The 15738-nt window shown below is 41.6% G+C and overlaps 1 protein-coding gene across 1 annotated transcript; it reads left to right on the forward strand.

The window, feature by feature from the left end:
- Positions 1 to 6232: 6232 nt before the first annotated feature.
- On the forward strand, positions 6233 to 15316 carry LOC149461607 (small ribosomal subunit protein mS34-like). The gene is made up of 4 exons (XM_089678042.1): positions 6233 to 6257; positions 6660 to 6745; positions 10438 to 10480; positions 15024 to 15316. Exons 1-4 carry the CDS (start codon positions 6233 to 6235, stop codon positions 15314 to 15316), a joined length of 447 nt encoding a protein of 148 aa, XP_089534168.1.
- The last annotated feature ends 422 nt before the right edge of the window (positions 15317 to 15738 follow it).

The raw sequence follows: 15738 nt of genomic DNA on the forward strand, positions 1-15738 counted from the left end.
GATTTTACTGTTGTGGGTTTAGTAACACTTTAAGCACAAAAAAATAAAAAATCTAGGACACATACTGTAAACCTTTTTTTACATCTATTATAATTGACCTCAGCAAATGCAATTATTGTACATATGGCACATGGATATTGAGCTATATGCCCCATGGGTCCCTATATTATTATTAGTATATTATTATACAGGATTTATATAGCGCCAACAGTTTGCTCAGCGTTTTACAATATAACGGGAGACAATACAGCAACAATACAAGAGGGATAGGAGGGCCTTGCTCCTTGGAGCTTACAATCTAAGAGGGAGGGGCTAGTGGTTCAAAAGTTAGTAACTGTGGGGGATGGACTGGTAGGAGGAGTAGAAGATTCCATTATTAGCTGAGGGCAGGATAGGCTTTCCTGAAGAGATAGGTTTTCAGAGATCACCTAAAAGTGAGCAGAGTAGGCGATATTCTGATAAATTGGGGTAGAGAGTTCCAGAGCATGGGGGAAGCTCTGGAGAAGTCCTGGAGATGAGCATGGGAGGAGGAGACAAGGGAGCTAGAGAGTAGAAGGTCGTGCAAGGAGCGGAGAGTACGGTTTGGATGATATTTGGAGACAAGATTGGTGATGTAATTTGGGGCAGAGTTATAAATGGCTTTATATGTTATTGTTAATGTTTTGAATTTTATCCGTTGGGCAATGGGAAGCCAGTGGAGGGATTGGCAGAGAGGGGTGGCAGATACAGAATATATATAAATCTGCATGTTCTTCACCTTTCCAAATTTTACCTGAATGTAATAGAAGACACTCTTGAGAAATTCTCTAGGCTCCACCAGAATCAGCATTTGCTCTTCTTTCCCTTTACATAGATCCAGACCATCCTGGAATATAAAAACAGCGATTGGAAAATCCAGAAATATTTTTGTGTTAGCTGAATGAAAAGAGTTCGGAACTTAATTTCTGTGTTTCTCGTGTGTAGAGCAGTCCATGGAAATGAACAGGCTGCCATTCATGCCACACATGGAAATGCACCTGCATTTGGTTGCATCTGCAGGTGTGAACCAAATCTAAGAGGAAGAGAGGACACCCCAAGATAGCAGCTCTCAATAGCTGGCATTATATCACCATTCTGAGTAAATATTTGTAGTAGGTCTTATGTGCACTCCTTATCCCCCCCCCCCCCCACACACACACACACACACACACACACATACTTCTTTTTGCCTCATAACATATTATTATTACAGTGCTAGTGTTACTGTTTGTGTTCTTGTTGTATAATTTTGCTGTTGTTTTGGTAAAAATTCTCTTCTTTGGTCCCGGTAGAGTAACAATTTTCTTACTTAATCCCCCAATACCAGGGTGGATTTGATTTAAATCAAACTGATTTAAATTACGATTTAAATCACTAGTCAGTAAGGCTTGATTTAAATCAGAGTTTTCTACATAAAGACTAATTCTTGCTGGTATAACTTTAATATGCAAGTAGATGAAGATTTTTAGAATAACAACTTTTCATATTAGTTTTTTTATCCCCAGTTTAATAGGTTAATCATTCATATTTGGACAACTTTTCTGTTGTACTTAGGAAGGAGAAAAATAATCATTACCTTAATAATAACAATTTAAATAGATTTATTCAACTGAAACAATAACATTCCAGCATATGTTATTTGCTTAAACAAACATCCATGTTTATTTACTAATTTGGCTAAACAAAATATATATATTTTAAGAAACTTAGACTGTCAGCCCCTTCCTCCTCACACTTAGTTTCACTTTTTTCTTGTGCAGATCTATTCCACTCCAAACAATCAGAAAAATATTGTTTCTATTCTATTCACTGAACTTCTTGAAACTTAGCAGTGAAGGGGTTGATTCTGTATTCATAGGTTTGTAGAAGTTAGGATGAAGGTCTTTTTCTTAACTCTGTTCATGTTAAAACATTTTTGCTGTGAAGAAGAGGCATGTGATCTCCGCTGAGTCAAATTCAGTTTTGAGAACTGCAAAAATAAACCAAGCATCTGTGATAATATCTTGTAGGCAGAGAAACTGCCCAATAATCTTACAAAAACCTCTGGAAGAGCAAGACATTGTGAATGGATTCATGGAATTTATTTACCCAAAAAATTAAACATATACAGCCTTATTCTACATAATTAAAAAACTAATCTTTATTTCATGATGGAATAACCTTTGGATGGTAATATATTTTCCTCAAAAAAAATTTTATTAAAAAAAAATCCGATTTAAATAAAAAAATCAGATTTTTTAAAAAAAGCATTGATTTTTATCCACCCTGCCCAATACTGATGATCTCATCCCTCTGATTCCCACCCTTGGAGGCTGCTCCCAGTGTTAGCCATGATAAGCTCAGAATACCTCTCTCAGTCTTAGTGCCCCCTGTGCAGGCTGATATCAAGTCAGAGGATTTTCAAAGTCCCCCAAAAAAATTAAAAGTCAGCAGCTACAAATACCGTAGCTACTGACTTTCATTATAAGGATATTTAGATATCCATGGATCAAGTGCCGCCCTCACCTGGGCTGGTTACTCACTGGTCTTTGGCAGCCCGGTGCAAGCATGTTTATTAATTGAAGTGCGCAGTGAGCCCTAACAGCTTCACAGCCAGCTACCTACTGCGCATGCACAAGTTGAGCTGCACTTTGTGAATGGTCTTGCAGCTTTCTGGGACTTGTGATGTGTCCCAAAATGTTGCGGGTTAAGAGGGGGGTGGGGGTGAAGTTTCTCTTGGATCGCCTGGGTGAAGTTTCACTCGGATTGCCTAAGCGATCCAAGTGGAAGTGGGAGCAGATACCTGTCAAAACTAGATACCCGCTCGACCCCCCCCCCCCCAGTATGACCGTAACGTAACAACGTATGACCAAACATGTTGGGGGGTGAGTTGGCGGCAAAAAAGAAGAACTCCCTCTTTTGTGTGAAATTCCACTTTAACACTGTATGCTAGTTTTATGATACATTGATTATAGTTTACTGAATACTTACCAGATTACATGATGACATTATATACATGCTTAGCATTTGGCATTCAGGTTTAAAAAATGTATTCTGCATATAGGTAAAAGGAATTACAGAAAACAGTGTGTGAGAATTACATTGTGTGCAGTGGCTTGCTGTTTGTGCACAAAGGTGGTGCCATAAAAAGAATACAATGGAAACCTTTTCTCATAAAATATGAATTATTAGAATGTATTATTCTCTTTTTAACATAATAACATAAAGGAAACCAGTACTGACACAGCCTGGATGCCTTCATTACTGACCTTCCCCTGAAAATGTTTGTTGTTTGGCTATTTTTGGCATCAATAAATTCAGAGCTTCCAACTAGAGATGAGCGAATTATTCAAAAATTCAATTCGGCTGATTCGCCGAATTTGCGGGAGAAATTTGATTCAATGCGAATTTATTCGCTGCGAATTTAACTTATTAAAAGGGTTTCTAGGCTTCAGAGAGCCTTTATATTAGTGCAGAACACTGTACCTTTAATTTAAATGCCCTTGGAGTCTGCTGGGGAAGAGAAATAATACTGTCAGTCAGTATGACATGCAGATGAGTGCCGTCGATCTTAGAATCACCGCACACTTCACTCATTTGGGCAGTCACGGGGCACAACGAAGAAGAAGAAGAAGAAGAATGAAAAGAAGAAGAATGAAAAGAAGAAGAAGAAGAAGAATGAAAAGAAGAATGAAAAGAAGAATGAGAAGAATGAAAAGAAGAAGAAGAAGAATGAAAAGAAGAATGAAAAGAAGAAGAAGAAGAATGAAAAGAAGAAGAAGAAGAAGAATGAAAAGAAGAAGAAGAAGAATGAAAAGAAGAAGAATGAAAAGAAGAAGAAGAAGAATGAAAAGAAGAAGAAGAAGAAGAATGAAAAGAAGAAGAAGAAGAATGAAAAGAAGAATGAAAAGAAGAATGAGAAGAATGAAAAGAAGAAGAAGAAGAATGAAAAGAAGAAGAATGAAAAGAAGAAGAAGAAGAAGAAGAATGAAAAGAAGAATGAAAAGAAGAATGAGAAGAATGAAAAGAAGAAGAATGAAAAGAAGAATGAGAAGAAGAATGAAAAGAAGAATGAAAAGAAGAATGAGAAGAATGAAAAGAAGAATGAAAAGAAGAAGTATTCCAGTACAGCAAAAAGTGTATCTGCAGAGAGCTCCGCTATTTCTGACAGTTCTCTGACAGTTCCTTCACATTTACAGCGGTTGAAACATTGTATCTGTTTCCGAATAAAAACATCTGTATCCTAAATGGAAACAAATAGATACAATGTTTCAACCGCTGTAAATGTGAAGGAACTGTCAGAGAACTGTCAGAAATAGTGGAGCTCTCTGCAGGGACACTTTTTGCCGGCTGATCGGGAAAAATTCGATTCGTGCATCCGAAGTTGGCTAATATTCGGATTCGGCACGAATCGAATTTTTCCTGAAATTCGAAACGAATTCCACTTCGCCTGGTTCGATTCGCTCATCTCTACTTCCAACCTAGGGCAAGAATTTAGCTAATGAACCCAGAGAAAAATCAGAACGGCTCATCTAATCTGAGTTATTGACTCAAAGTACTGAAAGCCTTTGGGTTAGCATAATAGTCCAGCAACTAGAATTTCCAAAAGAGACTTTAGTACTGACAGCTCCTATTTGCTCTTACCAATTGTTCAGTGTCTGCCACCCCTCTCTGCCAATCCCTCCACTGGCCTCCATTCAGTGTCCTCCACCCCTCTCTGCCAATCCCTCTACTGGCCTCCATTCAGTGTCCTCCACCCCTCTCTGCCAATCCCTCCACTGGCTTCCATTCAGTGTCCTCCACCCCTCTCTGCCAATCCCTCCACTGGCTTCCATTCAGTGTCCTCCACCCCTCTCTGCCAATCCCTCCACTGGCATCCATTCAGTGTTCTCCATCCCTCTCTGCCAATCCCTCCACTGGCTTCCATTCAGTGTTCTCCACCCCTCTCTGCCAATCCCTCCACTGGCTTCCATTCAGTGTCCTCCACCCCTCTCTGCCAATCCCTCCACTGACTTCCATTCAGTGTCCTCCACCGCTCTCTGCCAATCCCTCCACTGGCCTCCATTCAGTGTCCTCCACCCCTCTCTGCCAATCCCTCCACTGGCTTCCATTCAGTGTCCTCCACCCCTCTCTGCCAATCCCTCCACTGGCTTCCATTCAGTGTCCTCCACCCCTCTCTGACAATCCCTCTACTGGCTTCCATTCAGTGTCCTCCACCCCTCTCTGACAATACCTCCACTGGCTTCCGCTTACTCAACTAATTAAATTCAAGGTACTTACAACAACTTCTAAAGCCATCCACAACTCAGCCCCCAGCTACATCACTAACCTAGTCTCAAAATTCCAGTCTTCCAGTTCTTTTCCTTCCTCCCAAGACCTCCTGCTCTCCAGCTCCTTTGTTACCTCCTCTTATTCTTGCCTTCAGTACTTTTCCAAAGGTACTCCCATCCTCTGAAACTCCCTTCCCCAATGTGTCCGACTATCTCCTACCCTGTCCACTTTTAGACAATCCCTAAAAACCTCATCTCTTAAGAGAGGCTTATCCTGCCCCCTCCTAGCAACGGTACATGTATTTTTCTCTATCAGCCCATCCCCCGCAGTTATTACTTTTTGTATCAATTGACCCTCCCTCTTAGATTGTAAGCTCTACTGAGCAGGGCCCTCTGATCCCTCCTGTATTAATTTGTATTGTAACTGTACTGTCATCCTTTGTGCAAACTGCTGGCGCTATATAAATCCTGCATAATAATAATAGTACAGATTTCCTCAAATAGGACTAACCCTCTCAGATGGATATTTTATTGCAGGTGACGTCTGGCAGACTGAGACTGCCCCAGGTTTCTTTCTTAGATCTTGATTGCTCTTACAGGGAGATCTTCCTGCTATAATCCATGACTGTTCCTGGCCACCTTTGCTCTGGCTATGTTTTCCGCAGTCTAAAATAAATATGAAAACCCAATAGAGAGAATGGGACATCTCATAATGGCCACATCAGTTGTGAAAACCTGTGATGCTCAACAAAGATCTCAATAAGAGAATCCCCAGGAGATATAAAGAACTAACAGGCATTTTATCTCAGCAGCACCTACAAAGAACTAAAATATCAGTTTGGAGTTGACTGATCCTTCCACTTTAAATATAAGCGGCTCTAATACAAAAACGTGTTGTCTGTTCCAATCACAACTTACTACACATGTCCAGTCAGCAGGCATCTCTCTTCTCCAGGTAATGCTCCATGGCACAGAGTGTGGCTCTAAGGAGTAAGTATACCCAGCTGAACTCAGAGCTTCCAGCATACCTTCTGACCCTGCATCTTGGAGAAGACCTGCGCAATAAGAGATCAATCAACAACACAATGTAGACATATATGTGTGATTTGCAATGATGCAAAAAGTTGATCTGTAATGTTAGCAAGCACCAAAAGACAATTTATATAGTGCCAACTCTCAATGAGTCAAATTTGCTTGTAAACTCTACATGTAAGAACACAAGGCCTAACCTTGCAGATACCCTCTTCTGGTCCTCCAAAAAAGCTGCCAAACACTAATCTGAAATGGTAGCTTGCGCCAAAAGACTATATATATATATATATATATATATATATATATAGCCAGTTCTCAATGTGCCCCATTTGTTTGTAAACCCTGCATGGAAGAACATAGAGGTGACCAAGAAGTCCTGGCTGGAGCAATTCGATGAGCCTTGCTACTGGAATATTACTAAGGTCAAAGTGGATTACAGAGCTGAGGTGAGGGAGAGTTCAGAAGATCATGACCGCCGTCCTGCAAAATTGAGAGGGTAGAAAGTGGCGCTGACAATCTTAGCCAGAATACACACCATGGTATTTAAGCTCATCAGACTCTAAGGACTGATTCACACTAGGAATCGCACCGGTATGCGCTGCACGTTCCTGTACGATTCATATGCAGTTATGTGCAGTACGATTTCAGCCTATTCATTTTAAATGGGCTGAAATTGTACTGCACTGCACCTAAATTAGTGCATGCACTACTTTTGTAAACGCACTACAACTGGATTGCATGGTACTTTTGTACCATGCAATGTGGTGTGGGCCAATGCACTGTGTTTACTGTGTCAGTAATATTGCACTGACACCCACTGCAGGTCGCAAGGGCAGCGCATTCAGAATGCGGTGCACGAAACCCGCGCAGCATTCTAGTGTGAATCAGCCCTTAAGGATACTGCACACATGGACATGGTAGACAAGACAGCACACTTGCTTGCCTGCCTCTTACGTCTTCTGCATGTTGTGTTCATTTTTGTGGGCTAGAAGCCAAGGTGGGGTCATGTGTAATATAAGGCTGTGGTGATGCCATGGGAACCTCATTTCATTTTTTTTCCCTCCTGGTGCATCAAGGGAGGGAGGCCTTGGGGTACTTTACAATGCCACGTCATCAGGGGGCTTGCTGAGGCTCTGGTTCTTGCAGCCAGCCCCCTGATGAAGTGAAACATGCATGCCATCATGAGGCCAGCTACAAGAACCCAAAATAGATAGTTCCCCCCTGATGTTGTAAGTAAATGAGATGGTGGAGCAAGACCTGGAATGCTGCAGTGGATCGGTGGTTTGACCCAGGACAACACTATATCAGCTGGATGTGTAAGTATGTATTTTGAAGGTAACCCTGCTAACAAGATAGGAGGGGAACAAAAATAGAACACAGGGATGGTAAAGGGTCATTGAGGTTGCTCTTTTAATAATACATAGAACCTTCCTAGATCTATTGCCATCATTTTCCCTACAGTTCTACATATCACTATTCTTATAGTAAATTATTTATTGTATGGTGACATAGGTTCAGATGTAACAAATACTCCAGTACAGGGTGGATTTGATTTAAATCAAACTGAGTTAAATCACAATTTAAATCACTAGTCAGTAAGGCTTGATTTAAATCCTAGTTTTCTACATAAAGACTGATTCTTGCTGGTATATCTTTAATATGCAAGTAGATGAAGATTTTTAGAATAACAACTTTTCATATTAGTTTTTTTATCCCCAGTTTAATAGGTTAATCATTCATATTTGGACAACTTTTCTGTTGTACTTAGGAAGGAGAAAAATAATCATTACCTTAATAATAACAATTTAAATAGATTTATTCAACTGAAACAATAACATTCCAGCATATGTGATTTCCTTAAACAAACATCCATGTTTGGTAACTAATTTGGCTAAACAAAATATATATATTTTAAGAAACTTAGACTGTCAGCCCCTTCCTCCTCACACTTAGTTTCACTTTCTTCTTGTGCAGATCTATTCCACTCCAAACAATCAGAAAAATATTGTTTCTATTCTATTCACTGAACTTCTTGAAACTTAGCAGTGAAGGGGTTGATTCTGTATTCATAGGTTTGTAGAAGTTAGGATTAAGGTCTTTTTCTTAACTCTGTTCATGTTAAAACATTTTTGCTGTGAAGCAGAGGCATGTGATCTCCGCTGAGTAAAATTCAGTTTTGAGAACTGCAAAAGTAAACCAAGCATCTGTGATAATATCTTGTAGGCAGAGAAACTGCCCAATAATCTTACAAAAACCTCTGGAAGAGCATGACATTGTGAATGTAGTCATGGAATTTATTTACCAAAAAAAATTAAACATATACAGCCTTATTCTACATAATTAAAAAACTAATCTTTATTTCATGATGGAATAACCTTTGGATGGTAATATATTTTTCTCAAAAAGCATTTTATTCAAAAAAATCCGATTTTAAATAAAAAAAATCAGATTTAAATAAAAACAAATTAGATTTTTTTAAAAAAAATCATTGATTTTTATCCACCCTGCTCCAGTATATACACTATATTGCCAAAAGTATTGGGACACCCCTCTAAATCATTGGATTCAGGGGTTCCAATCATTTTCATGGCCACAGGTGTATAAAATCATCACCTAGGCATGCAGACTCCTTCTACAAACATTTGTGAAAGAATGGGTCACTCTCAGGAGCTCAGTGTATTGAAGTGTGGTCCTGTGATAGGTTGCCACCTGTGCAGTAAGTCCATCCGTGACATTTCCTTACTACTAAATATTCCATGGTCAACTGTTAGTGGTATTATAACAAACTGGGAAGAACAGCAACTCAGCCACAAAGTGGTAGGCCACGTAAAATGACAGAGTGGGGTCAGCGAATGCTGAATCGCACAGTGTACAGATGTCGCCAACTGTCTGCAGAGTAAGTAGCTAAAGGCCTCCATACTTTGTGTGGCCTTTAGATTAGCACAACAACAGTGTGTAGAGAGCTTCATGGAATGGGTTTCCATGGCCAAGCAGCTGCATCCGGGCATTACATCACCAAGTACAATCCAAAGCATTGAATGCAGTAGTGTAAAGCATGCCACCACTGGACTCTAGAGCAGTGGAGATGTTTCTCTGTCTGGTAATCCAGTGGACGTGTCTGGGTTTGGCGGTTGCCAGTAAAACGGTACTTGCCTGACTGCATTGTGCCAAGTGTAAAGTTTGGTGGAGGGGGGATTACGGTGTGGGGTTGTTTTTCAGGGGTTGGGCTTGGCTCCTTAGTTCCAGTGAAGGGAACTCTTAAGGCATCAGCATACCAAGATATTTTGGACAATTTCATGCTCCCAACTTTGTGGGAACAGTTTGGGTATGTTCCCTTCTTGTTCCAACGTGATTGTGCACCAGTGCACAAAAGAAGGTCCATAAAGACATGGATGATTGAGTTTGGGGTGGAGGAACTTGACTGGCCTGCACAGAGTCCTGACCTCAACCCCATAGAACACCTTTGGGATGAACTAGAGCGGAGACTGTGAGCCAGGCCTTCTCATCCAACATTCGTGCCTGACCTGACAAATGTGCTTCTGGAAGAATGATCAAACCTTCCCATAGACACCCTCCTAAACCTTGTGGACGGCCTTCCCAGAAGAGTTGAAGCTGTTATAGCTGCAAAGGGCGGGGCCAACTCAATATTGAACCCTACGGACTAAGACTGAGATGCTATTAAAGTTCATGTGTGTGTAAAGGCAGGTGTCCCAATACTTTTGGCAATATAGTGTATGTTTAGATAGCACAAACTGAGAGCTGTTGATTTCATGATAGATGTACCAGCTACATCTTGCAGAACTTTAGTTAAACCTCCAGTGTATACTTATGATAGGGACAGATTATAATTTAGAGTTGTTATTGAAAGACTGTCAGCTAAGAGCACGCACACATAAAGAGGTTTAAGGGGTGTTTTCTTTGATGTACTCCAGTGAAGATAGCTGCAGGATTCTAGAATACCACTGAAGAACTCTGAAGACCTAAGGTGACCGAAGGAGGATGGATAAATTTGAAAGGTTATGTTTGCCAACTTGCTTGATTTTCCTAAATAATATATGAAACTAGCTAGGTTTTGTTAACAGTGTGCTCATTCTTTAATCTTAATTTACATATTTTAACTTGTGTTTGTGTCTTCCAGAACATGGACCATGGGCAAGCCTGGGGTTATTTAACATATCGCGGTAGGTCCTGGTACATTAAATGTCATTACAAATTTTAAAAAAAAGCAACAGACCAAAAACATACTGTAAAAAGTTTAATAGAAATCCATGTTAATATTTTAGTTCAACGAAATTATTAAGGGAAAGTTAATGTGTATTAAGGTAAAAAAAACCTTCTGCATGTAGCTTCCCCTTGTACTCACCTGAGCCCAATCTCAATCCAGCAGTGTGCACAGGAGCAGCCGTTCTCTTGGCTCTCTCCCTCCTCATTGGTTCCCACTGCTGTCAATCAGAGCCAGGGAGGAGCCGCGCTCTGTGCGTCTATGGACACACAGAGCCAGCTCGGAAGCAAGCATGCTTGCTATGAGGGCACTCGGTGGGGGCAAAGAGCCAGGAGTGCCAGCAGGGGAACTCACGGAGAGGAGAATTGGGGCTGCTCTGTGCAAAACCATTGCACACAGCAGTTAAGTATAACATGTTTGTTATTTAACCACTTCAAGTCCGGACACTTTTACCCCCTTCCTGTCCAGGCCAATTTTCAGCTTTCAGTGCTATCACACTTTGAATGACAATTAATATTTGGCAAATAATATTTCATCGTAAATCTTGGCCAAAATTTATTCCGTTTATCTTTTTAGTAAAAAAAATAAATAAATAACCCAAATTAGTTTATAACCAAAATTATAATTTTTAAACATTTGTTTGTACATTTTTATTTTATTTTTTTATTATTATTATTATTATTTTAACATACTGTCGCCCTAGCAGTACAGTGTCACCATGGTGACACTACTACTTGTGGGGGGTGATGAAGATTTTTTTTTTTTTTTTTTTTTTTACACTGATTGCTTTTACACCCATAAAGGCTATAAAAGCAATCATTGCTCCTTCTCTCTGGCTGCATTCTTGTAGCCATTGAGAACTACTGTGTGAGCTGTGATTGGTCACAGCTTGTCACATGGTACAAGGCTGTTGTGAATAGCTTTGTACCATGTGACCTCTGTGATCATTCACAGATTTCACACGTAGTAAGCAATGATGTCAGAAGTAACATCTTGCTTAATACTCTGCATGTGATCACTGATTGGCCAATCAGTGATTACATGATCGGTACCTTGCACAGAGGTCCCATACGACGATCGGTGTTCCACTGTGTCCGGAGGACACAGCGGGCACTAGATCACAGTGCTCCCAGGGAGTGCGCACAAGCAGGGGGCGGGGAGGTTGTTTATAAATGTTTACCCGACCCTGTACTGCCACCGTCTGGCCGTTTATATACAACAGCTGGACAGGAAGTGGTTAAAAAAAAATAAAAAGCAATCCTTTACAATTAGTTTAATAATTAAGGTTGGTGGTAAAAATGTCTGGATGACATCTAAAATACTGTTTTCTATAAAGGAAGGGGTGTGGGAGTTTGCTTAAAACCGTGCGTACATGCTCTCTGATGATCCCGTCCAGCTAGTCTTGAGGGAACATATCAACGTAGAGAAATCTTGTGGATGCATTTTGTTATATAATTCTGTTTTCATAGATCCTGTTGTCTGCAGATGACTTTATTGAAGAAAAAAAAAAAAAGCAAGTCTTTCTGGCAGGACTGCTTAGAACCCAGTGCAGCCTTCAAATGATAGCATCTGAAAGGGAGTATGCCATAAAATTTGATTGCAACATCCGACCTTTTACTCATAGGCAAGCAACACAAACTGAAGCCACAGCAAATGAGGGGTTATGAAATGTGAAAAAAAAAAATAATTGGCCAAACTAACTCATTATATTAATTTTCCAAATTCTAGTATACATTCTTACACATATACATAGGAATAGATTTACTAAAACTGGAGCGTTCAGGATCTGGTGCAGCTGTGCATGGTAGCCAATCAGCTTCTAACTTCAGCTTGTTCAATTAAGCTTTGACAAAACCTGGAAGCTGATTGGTTTCTATGCAGAGCTGCACCAGCTTTTGCACCCTCCAGTTTAAGTAGATAACCCCTATTGTTTCCTTTTAATTCTTTGTAGAGTTTGCAGTGAATAGTTTGGTAAACAGTGTAGAAAAGTAATTGATGAACTAAGCTGTTTAACCACTTGCCTACCAGGCACTTATACCCCCTTATTTACCAGGCCAATTTTCAGCTTTCAGCGCTGCCGCACTTTGATTGACAATTGCACGGTCATGCAACATTGTACCCATATGAAATTTTGATAATTTTTTTCTCACAAATAGAGCTTTCTTTTGGTGGTATTTAATCGCCACTGGGCGCTTTACTTTTTGCGCTATAAATAAAAAAGTGCAAAAAATTTGAAAAAAAAAAAGTTTCTTTGTTTCTATTATAACATTTTTCAAACAGGCATTTTTTTCTCCTTCACTGATGTGCGTTAATGAGGCAGCACTGATGGGCACTGATAGGCGGCCCTGATGGGCACTGATAGGCAGCACTAAAGGGCACTGATAGGCAGTACTAATGAGGTGGCACGGATAGGCGGCACTGATAGACAGCACTAATGAGGTGTCACGGATAGGCGGCACTAATATGAAGCACTGATAGGTGGCACTGATAGGTGACACTGATGATGGGTACTGATAGACGGCACTGACTGGCATCACTGCTGGGCACTGACTGGCAGCACTGACTGGCACAACCCCTGGGCACTGACTGGTGGCACTGACTGGCAGCACTGCTGGGCTGCACTGGTGGGTGGCACTGGTGGGCAGCACTGGTGGGTGGGCACAGGTGGGTGGCACTGGTGGGCACAGGTGGGTGGGCACAGGTGGGTGGCACTGTTGGGCACATGTAGGTGGCACTTCTGGGCACAGGTAGGTGGCACTGCAGAGTGGCACAGGTGGATGCACTGCTGGGCACAGGTGGGTGATCTGCTGGGCACAGGTGGGCGGAGCTAGTGGGCGCACTGCTGGGCACAGGTGGGCGGAACTTGCGGGTGGCACTGCTGGGCACCGATCATCAGGGCACTGATCATCAGTGCCCTGATGATCGGTGCCGATCCCCGCTCTGACAACTGCAGGTTCTCGGCAGTACTTTCCTCACGATCTGACAGCGTGAGGAAAGTGCAGCCGAGAACCGGCACTTGCATTTCCCTCTGATCAGCGTGTCATTGGACACCGCTGATCAGGTGGTAAAAGGCGCTGTGATTGGCCTTTTACCACATCACGTGATCAGCTGTGTCTGTAGGACACAGCGATCACGGAGATCGCCGGGTGCGCGCCCCCTGGGGCGCGCAGGAGAGCGCGTTCTGGGGGGACGTCATATGACGTCCACTCAGAACTGGCCGGCCGCAGTGAAGCCGTCATTCGGCTATCTGCGGTCGGCAGGTAGTTAAGAAAGAGAGTGAAGTACACTATATGGTTAACGATTTGCGGACATTTATTGACCATCAAACCCATATGAGTTTGTTGGACATCTCAGGTTAATTAAGGGTATTCGTATTGAACAATTGCCACCAGATTGTAATTGTCTGAATGTCTTTAGGAACAATCGAGTATTGTCCATGATACTTTTTTTATTTGCACTAAAGCCTGGTACACACTGAATGAGAAAAAAAACGGACAGCTCAGGAGGAGCCACTGTACTAATTATTATTGTTATATAGGATTTTTATAGCGCCAATGGTTTGCTCAGCGCTTTACATTATAGTGGGAGACAATACAGTAACAATACAGTTCAATACAAGAGGGAATTGAGGGCCCTGATCCTTGGAGCTTACAATCTAAGAGGGAGGGGTGAGTGGTACAATAGGTAAAACTGTGGGGGATGGAGTGGTTGGAAGCATAGAGGATTCCAGTATTAGCAGAGGGCGGGATAGGCTTCCCTGAAGAGAGAGATTTTAATGATAGCCTAAAGGTAAGTAGAGTAGGTGATAGTCTGATAGATTTGGGTAGGGAGTTCCAGAGAATGGGTGATGCCTTGGAGAAGTCTTGGAGATGAGCATGGGAGGAGGAGATAAGGGAGCTAGAGAGTAGGAGGTCTTGCGAGGAGCAAGGAGTACGGTTTGGGTGATAGAGATAAGATCAGATATGTAAATTGGGGCAGTGTTGTAGATGGCTTTGTATGTCATAGTATACTAATGATCCGATATTGGTACAGCGAGCTCCCCTGCTGTGCTATTGGGTTCTGACAGGGATGCCCCCCATCCCGGACAGAACACTTCGGTCAACACTGTCAGCCATTGGCTGAGAGCACTGATCAGGAGCTGATCAGCAGACCTTCTTCAATCATGCCTCTTTGACAGAAGCCGACCGAACGTCTGGCTTCTGACAGACCGGCTACCACATCGGGCCAAATATGCAATAAAAATTGGAAGATGCCAAAATACCGCTCGACATTTGGCCCGTGTGTAGTAGGCTTGACATCCAAATCTAAATGTCTTTGTATGCTAGAGAATTGTAGAATGAACAGTACCCTTCACTAAAACACATTCACTCAATTATTTGGAGTGGGGTCCTTGTAGCTTTAGCCATATAGCGTATTTCTCATCCAGGATCATAAGCAGAGCCTATCTTAGGTAGAGTGACTTGATGATCTTATATTGATGGTCATCTTCTTCATTCACCCAGGTAAAACCGTGCCTGAAGAGCAGGAGATCAGCAAAGTCATGTACCATGACTGGCGTCTTATACCACGGCATGAAGAAGAGAACTTCAAGCAATTTATCCCTCTGCCGGAGCCAGAACCTGTCCGCTATGTGCCATACCCACCACTACTGAGGGCTATTGCTCTGGCTCAGTTGCAGAAAGAAGGAAAGCCTTTAACAGAGCCCATGCTGGACATTGGGAGATTACGGGAATCTGATCATGAGCTCCAAAAGGAGCTTAAAGTGAGGAGAGCCAAAACAGGGACACCAGTGTGATAAGGCCATGGACTTCTGCTACTTCCTAGAAACATGGATTCATGTACAGTTTATTGTCAGCAGCGTGACCTTCAAACCAAAATGGCAACAAAGTGCCATGGTAATTGGGGTTGTGGGCTCTGCTCTTTGTTGAGGGTTGTTTTCAGTTATAGACCATACTGAGTAAAGACTACACAACACCTTCCGTAATTGAAAATTGTCATTTTTACTCAATGACACCATAAGTAACTGTTGGACTTTCCTATTTGATGTTTACTGGGCTGTTATAAAACTTTATATAAAATCACACCATTATGTGCTACTGAGAATTTAAAGGCATTCCATATATGCAGTGCTCAGCATAAATGAGTACACCCCTTTTGAAAAGTAAGATTTTATTCAACATCTCAACACAAGAACAATTTCCAAAATGTTGGCAAAAC

This window comes from Staurois parvus, unplaced genomic scaffold (genome assembly GCF_062004578.1).
Source record: "Staurois parvus isolate SC_StPar_1 unplaced genomic scaffold, SC_StPar_1.0 ptg000197l, whole genome shotgun sequence".
NCBI lineage: Eukaryota > Metazoa > Chordata > Amphibia > Anura > Ranidae > Staurois > Staurois parvus.

Coding starts and splice junctions, on each gene's coding strand:
- LOC149461607 (XM_089678042.1), top strand. CDS start 6,233: ATGGCACAGAGTGTGGCTCTAAGGA. Junction 6,746..10,437: donor AAGTGGATTACAGAGCTGAG/GTGAGGGAGAGT, acceptor TGTGTCTTCCAG/AACATGGACCATGGGCAAGC. Junction 10,481..15,023: donor GGGTTATTTAACATATCGCG/GTAGGTCCTGGT, acceptor TCATTCACCCAG/GTAAAACCGTGCCTGAAGAG.